This window comes from Geotrypetes seraphini, chromosome 5 (assembly GCF_902459505.1).
Source record: "Geotrypetes seraphini chromosome 5, aGeoSer1.1, whole genome shotgun sequence".
NCBI classification, from domain to species: Eukaryota; Metazoa; Chordata; class Amphibia; order Gymnophiona; family Dermophiidae; genus Geotrypetes; species Geotrypetes seraphini.
In genome coordinates, this window is record NC_047088.1 from 28,663,116 (window position 1) to 28,682,679 (window position 19,564).

At 34.7% G+C, this 19,564-nt stretch overlaps 1 protein-coding gene across 7 annotated transcripts in view; it reads right to left on the reverse strand.

Moving 5' to 3' along the window:
* Positions 1 to 19,564, reverse strand: part of LOC117361316 — a 192,098-nt gene that overhangs the window by 60,249 nt on the left and 112,285 nt on the right. For all 7 annotated transcript variants that reach the window (XR_004539627.1, XR_004539626.1, XR_004539628.1 and 4 more), the window contains one exon: positions 14,232 to 14,381. Coding sequence is in view for 1 of the 7 variants with exons in the window: in XM_033946481.1 (XP_033802372.1) it covers positions 14,232 to 14,381 (150 nt within the window). In the remaining 6 variants the exon portion in view is untranslated. The remainder of the gene's footprint in view (positions 1 to 14,231; positions 14,382 to 19,564) is intronic.

The following is a 19,564-nucleotide window of genomic DNA, read 5'->3' on the forward strand; positions in this document are numbered from 1 at the left end:
TTTGGTTTGTATTGTATAATAAAGTAATTGTTTTCTAATAGTAAGTTCTAAGTGGTGTCAAGAAATGTTTTCATTTTTAAATAATAAGTATAAATTATATTATTTCCCTTTTCTTTAAGGAAATTATTGCATATGACAACAATGTATATCACTTATTCAGTTATATATGAATTAATTCAAAATGATATATATTTATAATTGAAATATTATAACTTATATTTTTAAGGCTTAAGTATATGTTTGAAGGCAGTCACAAAGGATGAACAGATTTCTCCTCAGTCCAACCTTTAGGAGATTACCTTTAACTTTTTCCCTTCAAAATAGTTATTAGTTACATTTTAGAATATCAAATCAAAGAGTAGGAAACTATTATGTCCAGAAGAGCATTCCTTTTCTTTTCTTTTCAGAGCAAGCTGTGGTAATAACATCTCTGAGTGTCTGTTACTGTCTTGGTCGTCGCCACAAATCGTATCTTGGTTTTGTAAAAAGGGTTTAACAAACAAATGACATTCCGGTAATATCAGGAAATTATTCTCAATTTTCATAAACCTCCTGTCTTATTTTGCGTCTCAAGTTTTTCATGTCCATTGCTATTTCAGTCAATTTTCAATCTATATTCATTTCATTTCTTTGTCTTTGATCTAATCCTTCATTTGTCTCATGTTCGTTCATATCTTATCTCTCATCAGCATGGCAAGACTGCATGTTGGATCCTTTTGACATGGAATCAATTTCGTTGTTTAGAATATTCCTGTAGTTTAAATCACAGTTCTATGTTCTTCTATTTCCTTTTAGTTGGATTTGAAAGATCTGTTTCTGAATCGAACTTTACATTTGTATTCCATATTTAATCTTCATGTTTTATTATTTTAAACATAATTATAAATATAAACACAAATATATTATTCGATAATAAGTTCTTATTTAAGAGGACATTGGCTGTTCACATTGATCGAGGAACTCTTGAAGTTTTGTAGGATCTGAAAAATTTTGAGTCTTGTTAGCAATGGTAATTTTCATTACTGCTGGATACAGAAGGCCATATCTAGCCCCTAGAGCTCGCAGTTGGGGTCTCATGTCCAGGAATTGTTTTCTTAATAGTGCAGTCTCTTTTGCAAAGTCAGGAACAATGTGGATTCTTGCATCCTGACATTTTAGGTTTTTGTTTTCCTTTGCTAGCTGGCAGATTTCTACTGCTTGTTGGTGTCTCAAAAGTTTAAATATTAAAGTTCTTGGTCTTGATTGAAGGTTTTTATTTTGTGTTGGTATTCTGTGTGCTCTTTCTATTTCTAATGCAGATTTGAATTTTAAAGGTAGTATTTTAGGTAGAAATTGTTCCAGGAATGTTATAGGGTCATTTTTTTCTACCCCTTCCGGAATCCCGATGATCCTTAAATTATTCCTTCTTTCTCTATTTCGGCTGTCTTCCAAGTCTCTTTTAATTTCTTCAACTTCTTTCCATATTATTTTAGATTTTCTCATGTCTGTATTTAGTTGTTCTGTATTGTTTTCTAGATCATTTATTTTATTTTCAACTATATCAACTCTTTTGGTGAGAATTGCAGCATCTTCAATTGCTTTTTTTAGTTTTTTATTGCTGTCTAATACTATTTCTTTAATTTGTCTCAATTCTTCCATGACGTCAGGGTTTTCATCTGATGGCAACGGAACTTTTGAGGGTGTGTTATTTGGCTCTGGTTTTGATCTTTTATTGCTGCTACTAATACCGGAACCACTTGCTTCTGAATCATTTTTGTTTTGTTTTTTAGATGTCATCTTCTGTTATTCTTTTCTTCTCTTTATTACAGCTTATCTTCACTGTCTCTTGGTATCAGTTTCAATATTTTTCCTCTTATCTTTTTTGTTTTGAGTATTCTATTTATGATGAGTGGTTTTCTTTCAGGATTTGTTTCTATATTTTTAAAAATTTTTCTTTTTCCAGCCTTTTTCCTTTTTCTTCTTTTCTCCTTTCTTAATTATCTGTCTCAATCTTTTATTAGAACAGGTTCAAAACTTTTATTTCAATATTCTTAGAGCAACTGTCAGTTATTTCTCTCAAGTTCTATTGCTGTGAGTAAAAAAAAAATGTCAGTAGTTCTTTTCTTTGTTTCTCTTCCTTCAAGCCTTATCTCAGCTATGAAGGCAATAACTTTCAAATTAGCAACCTTTCTTTCCTTAATTTTTTAGATATTGCTGTTTAATCTTTTACAGATTTATTTTGTTAAATCTGTTAGTCACTTTTTTTTTTTTGTTGACACTTTGCATCAGCGCTGAAAAAATTCAGTAATCCTTTTTTTTCCTTGCTTTCCTCTTATGAGCCCAATCGCAGCCCCTACTAAGGAGAGCAGTATTCCTTCCAGTATTTTTGAAATATATGTATATATGTATATATATGTTTTTATCCGTTTCCAGCGCCTCTCAGTTTCCTCGATATTATTTTTCCAGGTTAAAAACCGTTGGTCTTTTATTCTGTCATCTTTCTCACAGCCCAAGAAAAAACAATCTTTTATATCGGACTCTTTTCAATTTCAGAAGAGGAGAGGAGATGATATTATATTATATTATATTATATTAGTCATTCACAATTTTTTTGAATTTGGCAGCAAGGAAATAGTAAAAAAAAAAAAAAACCGTTGTTTTATAGCATACTTTACTTCATCTCCGGCAGAGGAGAGCTATTTTAAAACAGCTTATCTCCACAGCACGACAGGCACAGCCTCCTCATTTATTATTTATAAAGAGAAATTTTCAAGCTTGTTGTTAGTTAGCTCACCAGCAGTTTTCAACTCCGTCAATCTCCTGCTTTTACACCTCGCTTCTCAGACTTTAAAAACGGCACTTTCACTTTTGATTTTTTCGTATTCAAACGTCTCTCCGTCTCTGTTGAGGATGCAGATTTCAATTTATCACATCAAGATCATGGGAATTTAATTTTTTTTGTAGTAAATTTCGCAAAATAAGCTTGTTTGTACGGAGCTTCGCCTTCACCCGACCGTCATCATTCGCGTCCATTTTTGTGTTAGTATTAGTAAAAGCTTATTAGTATTTGCTGAAATTGGACTCTTTTTTTTTTTTTTATTTATTTATAGATTTTCCATTCTTACAGCATCTGAATCATATTAAATATAATTAATTATTACATATATAGTATACTATCATTAATAAGTCATATGTTTTAAAATATATTATGATAAAGATTATACATTAACATATAAATATATTTCCCATCCCTTTTTTATATAACATTTTTCCAATTATTAATCAAATCCCACCCCATTCATATAAAATTTTTATCAATGTGCTAAGAAATCTAATCATTAGAATAATTGGTCAATGGTTGCCAAATTTTCTTGAAATTAAGAAGATTCCCTTGTTGTAACGCTAATATTTTTTCCATTTTATAAATATGACAGACAGAATTCCACCAAAACGTATAATTTAATTTGGTGTAATCTTTCCAGTTTTGAGTAATTTGTTGCATGGCGACTCCTGTCAATATTAATAATAGCTTGTTATTATTTGCTGAAATTGGACTCTTAGTTCTCATTGCAGTGCCAAATAATATGGTGTCATATGAGAGTCCAACATAATTTTCTAGTAACTTATTAATTTGGGGCCAAATTGAATTCCAAAATGCGTTTACACAGGGACAGAAAAAAATTAAATGATCTAACGTCCCTACTTCCATTTTACAATGCCAGCATCTATTAGATCTAGTACTATCTATCTTTTGCAGGCGCGTTGGGGTCCAGAACACTCTATGTAATAAGAACAACCATGTTTGATTCATAGATGCTGACCTTGTAGATCTTAATCTCCAGGACCAAAATCGTGGCCATTGAGACTCAGAAATTGTCTGACCAATCTCAATACTCCAAATATCCCTAAGACCTGTTTTCTTTTTTTTATTTAAAAATCCGTATATCAATTTGTACCATTTTGCGGCTTGGTGACCCAAAAAATCCGTCTGGAAACATAGAACCTGTAGACTATATTGATTATTAAGATTTTTCCATTCAGGGAACCCTACCTGAATGGCCTGCTTCAACTGCATCCATTTAAAATATTGTGTTTTATTTAATCCAAATTTATTTTGCAATTGTGAAAAACTAAGCAGTGAACCTTCTGAAATGACATCATTCAATGTTCGTATTCCTGCATTTATCCATTGTTTCCAGACGATTTTAAATCCGCCAATTCTGATCCTGGAGTTTAAACTAAACTAAAACTAAACTAAACCTTAAGTTTATATACCGCGTCATCTCCACGGAAGTGGAGCTCGACACGGTTTACAGGGATTAAAAATAAAGAAGAGGAACTACAATGGAAGGAGGGAGAGGTAAAGTGAACAAGGACGGAGGAGGTACATAGAATAGTGGAGAGGGAGGGAGTGGTTACATTTTGGTGAAAAGCCAGGTTTTCAGATGTTTTCTGAAATGTTGGAGGGAGGTCGAACTCCGAAGATGGGCCGTAAAGCTGTTCCACAGCTCAGTGATCCTGAAGAGGAGGGATGTACCGTGTTTTCCTGTATGGGAGATGCCAATTAGAGAAGGGAAGGATAGTTTGAATTTCTGAGTGGATCTGGAGGAGTGAGTGCTTGAGAGCCAAGATAGTGGGAAGAGGGGAGGGAGGATGCCGTGAAGAGATTTGAAGGTAAGACAAGCGCATTTGTAGCGAACCCTGAGGAAGACTGGGAGCCAGTGAAGCTTAGACAGAAGCGGGGAGACGTGGTCAAATTTGCCTTTTGCGAAGATTAATTTAGCTGCGGTGTTCTGAATCCGCTGAAGTCTGAGAAGATTTTTCTTTGTTAGGCTTAGAAAGATGGAGTTGCAGTAATCGAGTCGGGATAGAATGATGGATTGGACAAGGACGGCGAAATGTTGTTGGTGGAAGCAGGATCTAACTTTTCTTAGCATATGGAGATTGAAAAAGCATTTTTTTACTAGGGAGTTGATGTGGTCGTTAAAGGACAGTGTAGAGTCAATGATGATTCCCAGAACTTTGCTAGAGTGCTCAAGCTGCAGATTGGTGCCAGAGGAAAGTGGGATGTGGGAGGGTAGCTGATCCAGTTTTGGGCCGAGCCAAAGTAGTTTTGTTTTGGCCTCATTTAGTTTCATTTGAACAGTGAGGGCCCAGGATTGTAGACTTGTTATACAGGATGAGATGTTAGCCGAGAGGTTGGTGAGGTTAGAGTCGGTTTCAATAAGGACGAGGATGTCGTCGGCGTAGGTGTAAAGTGTCTCCGAGGTGGAAAGTTGGAGGAGTTTCAGGGAGGACATATAGACATTGAAAAGAATCGGGGATAAAGGTGAACCCTGCGGGACTCCACAGATCGGTTTCCAAGGGGAGGATGAGGAACCCTTCATGTTAACGAGGTAGGAACGGGACCGTAAGAATTTTGAGAACCAATCTAAGACAGTGGAATTTATGCCAATTTCAGAAAGTTGGAGGATTAGTATGTCATGGTGGACAATGTCGAAAGCTGCGGAGAGGTCAAATTGGAGAAGGACAGCAAATTTGTTGGAGGAGTGAAGTTGTTGGACCTTTGAGATTAAAGAGGCTAGAAGGGATTCAGTGCTGTAGTTGGGTCTAAATCCATGTTGGTAGGGTAGGAGAATGGAGAATCTCTCGAGATAGGATGAGAGTTGGGTGGCTATGATGGATTCCAGCATTTTGGTCAGGAGAGGGATATTAGCTATTGGGCGATAGCTGGAAGGGATGGAGGGGTCGAGATCAGCTTACCCATATTGATTGATTTAGAGATTTAGCAATAGGTTCTGATGACAGATTACTGATGTATCTCAATGTTTTCCAAGTATCAAATAAAATTCTGTGGTCTTTATATCTTTTAGGCATTGTTATAGTTATTAACTGTTCTGGATATAAAGGGAACAGGAGCCGCCATTCTAAATACAGCCAATCTGGTACATTTTCTAAAAGATCTGGGAGGATCCAATACATACCCTGTCTTAAAATATAGGCTTGATGATACCTATAAAAATTTGGAAAATTTACCCCCCCTTCCATAATTGGTTTTTGTAATGATACTAAAGCGATTCTTGGTCTTTTCCCACACCAAACAAATTTTGTAAGAATATTGTTAAGTTTTTTATAAAAAGACCCCTGAAAAAATATTGGAATCATACTCATTTGGTAACATACCACAGGCAATACCATCATTTTAATTGTTTGAATTCTTCCCCACCAAGAAAGATGTAACGGATTCCATTGCTCACACATTTCTGTTATTTTTTTTAATAAAAGTTTTTCATTCTCTTTGACTGTATCTTCAATTGTATTTTTGATCATAATTCCTAAGTATTTAATTCCATCTTCTTTCCAAATAAATGAATATGGATCAAATATTCCTTTAGTACAATGAACATTAATTGGGAGAATTTCAGATTTGTTCCAATTAATTTTATATCCAGAAAAAGTACCATATTTTTCTATTAAATTAAGTATACATGGAATAGTAGTTTCCGGTTCTCTTAAATATAATAATATATCATCTGCATATGCAGATAATTTAAATTCAAAACTGTTAAATGATATTCCCTTTATCTCCTTAGTTTTGTTTATTGCAATTAATAAAGGTTCTAGGACAATATCAAAAAGTAAAGGAGACAGAGGGCATCCTTGTCTAACTCCCCTATGCAAGTTAAATCTATTTGATAAATTATTGTTAATATATAATCTTGCTCCAGGAGAGCTATACAATGTCTGAATCATTTTAATAAAACCGGATCCTATACCAAACCATTGTAAAGCTTGGTATATAAAATTCCATTCCACTCTATCAAAGGCTTTTTCTGCATCTAAAGATATTAAAAAAGCTGGATCATTTATATTTTTTGCTAAATTTAATGAGTGGAATGCTAATCTAGTATTATTTGATGAATGTCTTTTAGCAATAAATCCTGTTTGATGTACATCAATAATGTAAGGAAGAGCTTTTGCCAATCTTAATGCTAATACTTTAGCCATTAATTTATTATCCACATTCAATAATGAAATAGGCCTGTAATTTGAAACCAGAGTAGGATCTTTGTTTGGTTTTGGTAAGACTATAATTATCGATTCTGCCATAGTACCAGAAATATTTTCATTCTTTATTTGATATTGATACAAATTTAACAAAAAGTGGTAATATGATATTTTGAAAAAATTTATAAAATTCAACAGTATACCCATCTCCACCAGGAGCGGATCCAACTCTAAGAGACTTCAATGCTGTTTCTAATTCTTTTAAAGATATAGGTTCTTCTAAACTTCCTTTTATATGATCTGGAATATTAGGTCCAATAAATGAATTTAAAAAAGTTAATCCGTCTTGTTCTTTATTTTTATAAGAATTAGAAGTGTATAATTCTTTGTAAAAATCAAGAAATTGTGTTATAATATCTTTTGTGTTGGTATGTGTGTTACCTTGTGTATCTTTAATTGCAATAATCTTAGATTTTCTTTTCTTTACTTTAAGATAATTTGCTAATAATTTCCCCGCTTTATTTGAATTTCCATAATATTGTACTTGTTTATTGAAAATGTCTTTCCTCACAATTTGAGAAGAAATCTCATTATATTTAACTTTTAATTTTAATAATTCTTGTAATGTATTATTTTCCCATTTCTCAATTAATTTATTTTCTAATAATTTAATTTGCTTTCCCATCTCAAGAAATTGTTTTTTTTTTTGTTTATTAATAAATGTTGAATATGAAATAATATTTCCTCTCATAGTTGCTTTAAAAGCATCCCATAAGATCTCAGCATTAATTGTATCTGATTCATTAATTTGAAAGAATTCTTGCATTTTTATTTTAAAATCCTCAAGAAATTTTGAATCCGCTAGTAAATCATTATTAAATCTCCAAATTAAATCAAAGTTTTCAACATCATAATTTTGAAGGTTAATCCACACACCAGCATGATCTGAAATTATAATGGGATCAATTACTGCTTTTAATACACGCTGCGCTATATTATTAGAAACAAATATATAATCAATTCGTGAAAAGGATTTATGGACCTGAGAACAAAAAGAAAATTCCTGTTCATTAAAATGAAGAATTCGCCATATATCTACTAAATCACAAGATAGTATCAAATTATCTAAGCCTAATGATTTCATAACTTTACTTGGTTTTTTATCCAAAATCGGATCCATTACAGCATTGAAATCCCCTGCTACTATTAAATTAGATGTAGCCAGTGGTAAAAGTAATTGTTGAATTTGTTTAAAAAACTCAATTTGATTCGTATTAGGAGCATATAAATTGAATAAATTCAGGGTTGTATTTCCCATAACCATTTCGATATGTACCCATCTACCTAAGGGATCATAATTAATTAATTTAAAATCTGCATTACATTTTTTGTTTATCAGAACAGCCACTCCAGCTTTTTTCTTTAAAGCCGGTGCAAATAAACATTTAGAAATCCAACCTCCAGATAATTTTTTTGATTCAATTTCCGAAAGATGTGTCTCTTGAATAAAATAAATGTCCGCATTTTGATTTTTAAGGAACGATAATAATTTCTTCTTCTTAATAGGATGATTTAAACCATTGACATTCAGCGAAAACATTTTTATATCCATCTAATTAATAATTATGTTTTAACCAATATTCTATGATAATTTACAAGATTAGATCCTAGCACATTCAATAAAAATTTATCCCCTATCCCCCCCTATTATTTTCCCTCCCCTCCCACCCATTATCATATTCTGATCTGGAACACGCATTGGTCTTGCAAAACCTAAATCTCCATCACCAGGCAACTAATAATTCATTATATTATTTAAAAACATATCTCTATATTCAATACATTCTTTATACTTCCACCCTTATATAATTGAAAATTATATCCATTTAATCTATAAAATTTTATAAAATTATTAAGAATTATATATATAGTTGATTCATAAAATTAAATTCAATATCATGCATACATGTAATATAATACTCTTAATAAATAAACATATTACAAATATAGCTCTTATTTTCTATATATCTATTAATCATCATTTAAATTAAATATACCCATTTTTATAAAAATATTAATATTAATAATAAATGCATTTCAATCATTTTCATAGATCATCTTCATAATGAATTAATTTGAATGAATACTTGAATAAAAATATACATTTTATATCAGTAAATAAATTTTATAATGAATTCCTATTTTATTAATTATCTACCAATCAATTAATCAATACCTTATTTTTTCATAATAATTTAATATGACTAAATAATTGAATAAAATATAAATTTTATAATGTTGACCTATTTCATTAATAAATCCCTTCAATAAATCAAATTCTTATCTTATATATATTTCATAAAATTGCAATCTTCTTACATAGAATTAAAATATTGTTTTTATAATAAATTAATATATTTCATTTTTAAGTCTTATTCTCAATATAACAAATATTTCTTTCAATAATATTAATAATAACTTCATTGTAAATCATTTTCATTGTTCATTAATCATAATAAGTTAATATGCTTAAATAATTGAATAAACTCTATTCTGATTAAAATATATATTTTATATAAATAATTTAATTTTATAATTAATTTATATTTTAATAATTAAAAAAATTTTTTTTTTTTTTTCATTAGTATTAATGTATGTGGATGCAAATATTTTATTAATAATTAATATGATAAAATCATTTTATATTATTGCATCCAATATATCAATAAATTATCTTATTAGTTAGTAAATATTTTTTATGTCTTATTTTTTTTTTTTATTAATAATCTTCTTTTATTTTTTTTCCTTTTTTTTTTTTTTCCATCTTCTTTCTTCTTTCTTCTTTCTTCAGCTGAATTGTTCCTTTTATTCTGTTTTTTTATGTAAACATAGGTTCTTCTTGTGTCAAAAATTCTTTTAGTTTTGCAGGATCTTGAAAATATATGGATTTATTTCCACTGGATATTCTCATAGTGGACGGATAATATATTCCATATATGTAGCCTTTTTCTTTTAACTGCTGTCTAAATGTGAGGAATTGTTTTCTTATGTTTGCAGTATATTTAGCAAAGTCAGGAACTAAAATCAGTTTTGATCCTTTATAATTTAAGTTTTTATTTGCTTTTGCCAATTTTAATATTTCCTGAGCATGTTGGTACCTTAATACCTTGAATATCAAAGGTCTTGGAGCAGCCTGGTTTACTGGCTTTCTTGTGGGGATTCTGTGGGCTCTTTCAATTTCTAACGGCCATTTTGAATTGAGCTGTAGCAGTTTAGGTAAAAGATTTTCCAAGAATTGTACAGGATCTCCCCCTTCAATATTTTCAGCCAGACCTAAAATTCTGATGTTCTTTCTTTTTCCTCGGTTTTCCATATCCACCAATTGATTTTTTAAAGCTGCTACTTCTTTTTTATCTTTATCATATTCTTGTGTGAAGGATTCAAATTGCTCCATTTTTTCTTCCATCACTGCCATTCTCTGTCTTTCGGTTTGAATCTCTTGTTTCATGTTACGAAGTTCTTCTTTAACTTCAGAGATTTTATTAGAGTTTTCAGTCAGCATTAGTTTTATTTTAAATAGCTCAGTCATAATATCGGACTTTTCAGCGAGCTCTTCAGCTTCCATCGGGAACGGCACATTCGATGGTGACAGGGGAGTTACTTTTGTTCTTTTTGCAGATATACCCGATGTTGAAGGCTTTTCAGATTTTCCCTGCTTCATGCTTGCCATTTCCGACGTTGTTTTTTGTTATTTTTATTTCGATCCGACAAAGTGAAAGTTTTATTTTTTTCCGTCTGTTGCCTGGATACGCAGAGCGCCGCGGTTAAGCCGCCATTTCGTGCGCGCTCCAAACCACGCCCCCTGAAATTGGACTCTTAAATCTCATAGCTTTTACTAATACTAACAGGGGTTGCCATTCAACATATTACTGGAAACTGGAAGGATTATACTAAACTTAATTATACCTTTTGGTGGAATTCAGCTTGTCATATTTATAAGATGGAGAGAGTGCTTGCTATACAGCAAGGAACATATCACAATTTTAAAAAGATTTGGGGGCCATTGATTACATATTCTAATGATCAGACACCTTAAACACCTTATTATTATATAAGATATAGGTAGGGTGGGATTGGGATATATGATGTTTATTAATTGATTTATTATTAGTGGATGGGGTGGGTGGGGAGGGATTATTTTATACTTTAATGATTATAAGTAAGATTGTCAAAAGTGATTTGTAAAAGTTTTTTTGATTGAATAATATACACTTGTAAGATGTGAAAATGAATAAAGATTAAAAAAAATAGGCCTTTTTTAAAAAAAATCTTTATTCATTTTCACATCTTACAACAAGTGTATATTATTCAATCAAAAAAAATTGTTATTGTCTTGATGGATTTATCAAGTGTTGTTTTTGAGCCTATGTATGATTTTTCTTGTAGACTTGTTGAATGATTAAAAAGGAATATGGGTTTTATGAAAAATGTGATAGGTAATTACAAGTATATTTGGAAAGGGAGGGATGGGAGGTAATTTATAGTATAAGATGACTGTAAAATTTCAAGTGAAAATGTATATTATGATTTGATTTATTGTACACTTGTTTTCATATTTTAAAAATGAATAAAGAAATATATAAAAAAATAAAAAAATGGAATAAAGAATAAAAAAAATAAAATAAAATAAAGAATATTTTTGTGATTTAAACTTTATTTGCTGAAATGTGTGTTCAACTATTTATTTAGTTTGTTAGTTAGTTTTACATCCTGTTCTCCCCAATAAGCCCAGAACAGGTTCAGGTTAACTAAAAGTTTCAGGGAAATACATTAAAACCCCGAAGGCTCAACTCACATTTATTTAATCTACAAATGTAATTCCTGGATCAGAGATGGAATAAAATTAACTGGTGCTTCTGCGGGCTAAGCAGTATTGTAGCTAGCCAGCCAATTTTTGGTGGGCCACATCAGTTAGTTCAAATAAACAGTAGCTTGTTTACTTAGCTTTGCTGCTCTTTACTTAACACAGTTGCTCTTTAATTAGTTGAACAAACATATATTTTTCATCTGTGTTTATCTTGCACCTAGCTACAGTAAACACATCAGAAAATTTTAAAGCCTTCAGAGCAGGGACAGACTGACCATTGGGACAATAGGATCCACAACAATAGGGTGTTAGGGGGGATAAACAAGGCAGTAGCCCTGGGCCCCACAACTACAAGGGGCCCCTGACTGCCTGGTAAGGTGAGCTTCCCTCCATGTCACTTGGGCATCTCTCCTGCCGGTGATTGCGAGGTTCGGGGGGTGGGGGGGGATCGTGGCAGGAGAGTTTAGGCATCTCTCCTGCCGCAATCATTACTTGGGGGGGGAACGACACAGGTTGCCTGGGCTGCTGAGCTGATCACAGCAGCTGCGATCAGCTCAGCGGCCCCTATTCAGAACTTTTACCTGTTTTGACTTGGTCTAAGTCAAAAGTACAAGTTCTGTCTTGCAACCTGTCAAACCTTTTTGGTTATGGCTGCCAGATGACTAAGTCTAGGTCGGCCCACCTTCCGCTCTTTCCACTTCTCCAAAAACACCCCTTTTTGCTCTAGGCGTACAGAGGCAGGGTAAAGGCCTAAGCTGGTTTTAGATACGTCTAAAAGCAGCTTTGATTATTGGATGATCTGTCTTTTTGATCGTCCAAGTACTGACTTAGGCCACTTTCTGTACTTTTTTTTTATTATGATCCCTATAATATACATTTAATGGGTTACAGTGGGGTTCCTGTTTCTAGCCCTTTGATGTACACTTATTTTATTCCAGAGACAGCAGGGAGATATTCTCACTTATGGGTGACATCACTGACAGAGCCCCGGTATGGACCATAAGTACCACCTCTGCTGGTTCAGACCAGAGGTCCATCGTGCCCAGCAGTCCGTTCGCGTGGCGACCCAACAGGTCCAGGACCTGTGTAGTAGTCCTCTATCTATACCCCTCTATCCCCTTTTCCTTCAGAAAATTGTCCAATCCCTTCTTGAACCACTTTAAAAGTGCATCGCCACTTTAAGACTTTAGAAAGTTCGTCATAGCCCGAACCGCGCATGTGCGAGTGCCTTCCCGCCTGACGTAGGGCACATGGTCCCTCAGTTTTTTCGTTTTCACAGAGCTAAGAAGACGTGTTTAACAATCTCTTAACTTTTCATGCCTTCTCGCTCTCAGGGCTTTCTGACTTTAGTTACAGCAAGTAACTGTGCTTTATCTATTGTAAATTGTTTAGATCTGGTAAGAAACAGCAGCATATCAAATGTACATAAACTTTACTATAATTTTAGTGCACCTAATTGATGTAAAAAGACTAGCCTTATTGCATATTTTGCATGTTTGTTTTCCATGTATTTTGCACTCTGTGCACTAACATTTTAACTATTGTATCAGAAATTCATTCATTTGCTAATATGAACAGAATAAAATGTGCACACATCTTTAGCTCATACTTCATTACATTAGTCTCTTTTATTGAAACATTATTTATTGTCCATATATTCAGGCATTTTGGCTATCGATCTGGGATCAAGTCAACCTAATAATGGAAAATCATGTGGCATTGTCCTATGATAATGTTATTTTTGGTATGTGTATGAGAGCTAAATGCCAAATATCTGCAGCAAATAACAAGCTTCTGATGATTCTTACTGGTGTGGGGATCCAGCAAATAACGTTTAATTGGAAAAATTGTACTAGATTAAACTACAGTTTTTGGTGGAATTCAGTTTGTCACCTGTATAAAATGGAAAGACTACTTGCAGTGCAAAATGGATGTTTTAAAAGGTTCCAGGATGTGTGGAGGCCAGTAATAGATTATTATAATGATTAAGGTTAATTATTATTTATTATTCTTTTTCCTTATGTGACAATTTGAAGGAGTGGGAGGGGGGGATATAATAATGTAAATAAATATTTGAATATTTTAATTGAATAATACACATAGGAAGTATAACATATATATATAGATATGAATGGGGGTGGGGAAAAATTTATGTTGAAATATTTTATTTTGAAATTTCAAGTGATAGTGTAATATGATGAGCTATATTTATTGTACACTTGATGTATATGAAAAAAGGAATAAAGATTTTGAAAAAAAAAAAAGAAACATTATTTGTAAACTGAAAAGGGCTTCGTTGTCCTTCAGGCACTATTTCAACTAGAAAAGCGCACTACAGACGGGCAGTTGAATAAAGCAATTGACTTGCAGGCTTTACTTTGATGCTCAAGTCATCTTCCGACACCAGATTCAGCAGCTCATAGAACACATCTGTCAAATCATCCCAGTCTTCGTCTGGCCCCTCAAGAGGGATGAAAAAAAGGCAGGCATCCATGTTCTGGCTTGCTTGGATAAGCTTCACTAGTACCTACAGAGGAAAAATATTGTTGTAATCAGTAACAATTGCCTTTTCACCACTCTGCTAACCCTCTCCTCCCTAACCACTGCACACAGATACACTTCCTTTCTCCCGCCTTTGACACTTCTATTGTAATCTATGAATCACTTGTATCTTCAGGCAACAACATCCTTTGTCGTGACCTCATGTTTTGTTTAACTCAGTAAAGAATGTTGCTGACAATTTCTAGTCAAATATATTCCAATAAAAGGCATCATATTATATATATATATTTTTTCCAATTCATTTTTTTTTTAAACTTACAATAAGTGTAACAGCATTTATAGCATTTTAAACTCCAATACAACACTTAATATTCTGTTAAAATCCATATCAGAATTTATCCCCCTCCCCCCTAATCAATTACATTCTTTAAATTCAAGAAAACCTACCATAAGCCCCATTCCTATATATCTTATTTAATATTCAAATAAAAAAAAACACCTCCCCCCACCCTGGATGTGCATTTTTAAGGGGAAATATCATATTCAATCATTACAATATTTTGTTAATGGCTCCCAAATCTCCTGAAATTTTCTAAAATTCCCCTGCTGTATGGCTATTGTCCATCATATTATATTTTAACATCTCACTATTCCACCCTTCTTTGCTTTTCTGTTCTCTTCTCCCCTATACCATCTTTTCTCTCCCTCCATTTCTCTCTTTATTTTTTTATTTAAGCTGCTATGCTGAATCTAGGAACTAATGGTGGTATATCAAGCATGCATAAATAAATCAATCAGATGTGTATTGGGAGTAACTGGTGGGAAGGGGTAAAACACGGACCTCGCGGATCTAAACCCGCACGGCCTTAAAAATCTGAGGTCCGTGTCCGTGCAACTTGTAGTTTCTGTCTCTGACAGACCTCGATGAGATTAACAGTGCCATCAATTCACCTGGTTAAACTTAAGTCAACTCAAAATTCTGCATTTTTTGTACCAGTACCTTTCTTGCAGAACTCACTTCCTAATGAACTTTGTGGTGAACTTCTTTGTATTACATTCAAAGCCAAGCTAAAAGCTTAGGCCCAGATTCACTAAAGATAGCAACTCAATCGCTGTTGGCCGATTCTCTGGCTGATTTTCAAACAGCGATTGATTCACTATCAAGTTTGCATGCAAATGATTTGCACGGAAGTTAACATACTTACCGACAGGTCTACAGCAGTCAGGTTTTAGGATCGTAAAACCCAATGCAAAATAGTCAAGCAAATGTTAGTGAATCAATCGCTTGGCTATTTTACAGAGGGTTTTACAAATTTGCATGGCATGATCGGAAAATGGGCGATCGAGGAGGAAAATACATGGTGGGCCGTTTTGTGAATCGGGTCGGTTAGCAGCGATTGCCCTGTGAAAACAGATTTAGCGCCGATTGCTGACTTTAGTGAATTGGGGCCTTATTTATTTGGATTGGCATTTCCCTCTTAGTTGTTGGTTTTTTTTCTAGATTAAGCATGTTTTTAATTTCTTTTATGATTTGGTTTTAATTTTCAATTAAGCACCTCTCAATACAGCAACTAAATGTTTTTTATTAATTTTATTTATTTATTCTTTCTTTTTCTTCTTATCCTTGTATCATGATTATTTGGTGTTCTTTTCCTTTTTTAATTGATGTACACTGCACTGAGGGCTCCTATTACTAAGCCGTGTTAGGGCATTAACGCGTGGAATAGCGCGCATTAGACGCTAACGCCAGCATTGAGCTAGCGTTAGTTCTAGTCGTGTAGCATGGGTTTAGCGCGCTAAAATGCGTGTGCTAAAAAAGATAATGCAGCTTAGTAAAAGGAGTCCCGATGTTTGAATCGAAGAGCAGTATATACGTACAAAATAAAAATAATAGGTTGCATTAACTTATGATACTGTGTTATTCGGAACAACAATGAGAGCTAAGAGTCAAATTTCACCTAATAATAATAAATTATTACTCATTATGGCAGGGGTTGCCATACAACATATAATGAAAAATTTGAAAAATTGGGATCGCTTAAATGAGTTTTTGGTGGAATTCATTATGTCACATATTTAAAATGGAAAGGGTAATTGCCATACAAAGGGGGGGCATTATGAAATTTCAGGATATTTGGGAGCCATTAACAAAATACTGTAATGATTGACTATCAAGTTTTTCCCCTTAAATATGCACGTCCAAGAAGGGGGGTGGGGATTTCTTGGTTTTCTTTGAGAGTAACAATGTGGGGAGGGGGGTGGGGGGAGGTTATTATATATTTGTCTTGAGTTGAATGTAATTGAATAGGGAAGGGGAGGGATATGGAATTTGAAATTGAGTTTTGTATAATATTAAGTGATGTATGGATATATACCAGTGTTTTTCAACCTTTTTATACCTATGGACCATCAGAAATAAAAAAATTATTCTGTGGACTGGCATCGGTCTGTGGACCGGCTGTTGAAGAACACTGGGCTAAGTCATGGGCCAGACCCCGCCCATCTCTACCCAATGTCCACCCCAGACCCCGCCCCCATAATAGTACTAATTGCATCTTGCACGTTCCTTGCCTCATCTGGAAGCCTTCCCTCTGATGTTGCAATGTCAGAGAGAAGGCTTCCGGTTCAGGCGCAGGATGCCCGTAGGAGCCGCTGCCCATGGCTTTGTGCACTGAATCAGTTAGGAAGAGAGAGCTGGCTCAAAGATAACGCTGCATCGATCGCACCGTGGACCGGTGGTTGAAGAACACTGTTATATACTGTTTCACTTATTGTGAGTGTTAAAATGAATAAACAATCTATAATAATAAAATGCTAGCCACGCATGCGCACTCTCGCTGTGCGTTCCCTGAGATCTGATCTGTCGCGCTAGGCGAGAGTGCGCATGCATGTTGTACGTCACCAGCCGATGATCGCCTCCACAAGCCCGCTCCCAGCCAGCCGACGATCGCCTCCACAAGCTGGGACTGAGGCACAAAGAGCGCCTCCTGCCCCCCCCAGGACGAACCGAAAAACGGAGCTGAGAGGAGTCCAGCAACTTTCCGAACCAGCTCTTGCGATGACCCCGCCGCCCGGGACCCGAGTTCTTTGCCGCCCCACCCTTCCCTTCCCTTCCCGCGGACCCGACTACGAACCTGGCGATTCCAGCGTGTGCAGCAGTCTTCACACGCTGCTTCAGGCCCTTCTACTGCCCTGATTTGCTCTGCCGCGTCTCTGATGATGTTATCAGGGACGTGTCAGAGTAAATCAGGGCAGTAAAAGGACCCGAAGCAGCATGTGAAGACTGCTGCACACGCTGGAATCGCCAGGTTCGTAGTGGGGACCGCGGGAAGGGAAAGGGGGGAGAGGAAATGCTAATGCTGCTGCACAGGGAAGTGGTGTGGGGGGAGGGAAATGGAGGGGGAGGGAATGCTGCTTTGGACAGACAGACAGAGGGAGGAAGGGAGACAGAAAGAAAAGAAGAAAGACACAGGGGCAGGGAGATACACAGAAAGACAGACAGACAAAGGGGGCCAGGGACAGAGACAGACAGAAAGAAAGACAGCGGGAGGAAGAGAGAGACAGAAATAAAGACAGTCAGACATATATTCTAGCACCCGTTAATGTAACGGGCTAAAATACTAGTTATATATAAAAAAACCAACAACATAGTAGGATGAAATCCAACAGCTGCCCCATTCTTGCACTGTCTGCAGTCATTTCTAAAATTTGCAGGCTGGGCGTGGCTTGGAGTCACAGTGGGATGGTTGGGTGAAGACTGAGCTCAATTACAGGGTTTTGAAAGCTGTTTATAGGCTATTTAATCTGTTGGTATCTTTATCAAAATAGAGGAGTCTGTTGTGTAAATGGCAACGAATAAGTAGTTGAAAAACGAGATGGCTGGCACTAGTGCGGGAAGTGCAAAAAGATCAAAGATTGAGCCGATGACACCGTCTAAAGTGCCGTTGCCAAAGGAAAACAACGGTGACATTTTTGCAGAGCTGAAAATAATTAAAGAAATTGTCACTGACAACTCCTTAAAACTACAAGATCTTACTAAACGATTGGATAATCTGGATCTTAAGTTTGAAAATATGGACCAGAGAATTGCTGCAAATGAATTTGAAATTCAGACTTGTAAATCATATAGGGCAAAAGTGGATGCGATGTCAAGGGAGCTTGAAGATGTGATTAATAGAGGAAAAAGGAACAATTTACATATTATTGGGATCCCGGAGGGAATTGAAAAAAAAGATACAATCTCCTTCCTGGAAAATTTTCTACCGAAGATCCTGCCTTAGAAGTCAAAATATCCTCTAGAAATAGAAAGAGCTCACAGGATCCCTTCAAAAAGATTTGCGAGTTCACAGGGACCACGTCCAATTATTTTAAACTTCTAAGGCATCAGCAGGTCATGGAAATAATTAGGCTTGCTAAAGAAAATAGAAATTTAAAATGTCAGGATTCAAAGATTCATATTTTGCCTGATTTTGCTAAGGTCACTGTGGAAAAAAGGAAAAAGTTATTGGATTTGAGGCCACAAATGAGAAGTTTGGGAGCAAGATACGGCTTGTTATATCTGGCTATAATGAAAGTTACTTATGCTAACAAGACTATGAGCTTTGAGGATCCGGAGAAATTAAAGGCCTTCTTGGATACATGTGAACAACCGATGATTTCCTAGAGGTGAATTTAAAAGGGACTCTAATGTCATACCTTTTAATTATTTTTATAATATTTTATGTTTTTATGAACAAAGCTCTGATTTTTTTTTTTGTTTTCTATTTTAAATTTGAAAGACTCGAAAGATGGTTCTTTATTTGATGTAACTGTATTAACGGTTTGAATCTAGGAACTAACAGATGGAACTTGTTTTAAATCTTCACAAAATGCTCGAGTTTTATACTAATTAGATGGTTGCTATGGCGCATGGTGAACTGAAGAAATTACATTCTATGGAATTGGAATATGGAATGTATTACATCATTATTCTTGGGTGTGAAATTCTACTGGGCTCGTGGACCATGGTAAATTGCAATTTAGATGCGGGCAGCCTCTCTTATTACCTGTCTCTCTGGAGGAAATGAAGAGGAGGGGAAATGGAGCCTTTTCTATGGCCAGCCTTTGCTCCATGGTGAGCAAAGATTTGATGTCGCTCCGGAAACACATCCTGTTTTGGCTCTTTGATCGTTCTGAGAAGTCGATTGGGGCAGATGTTTCCGTTGCTGA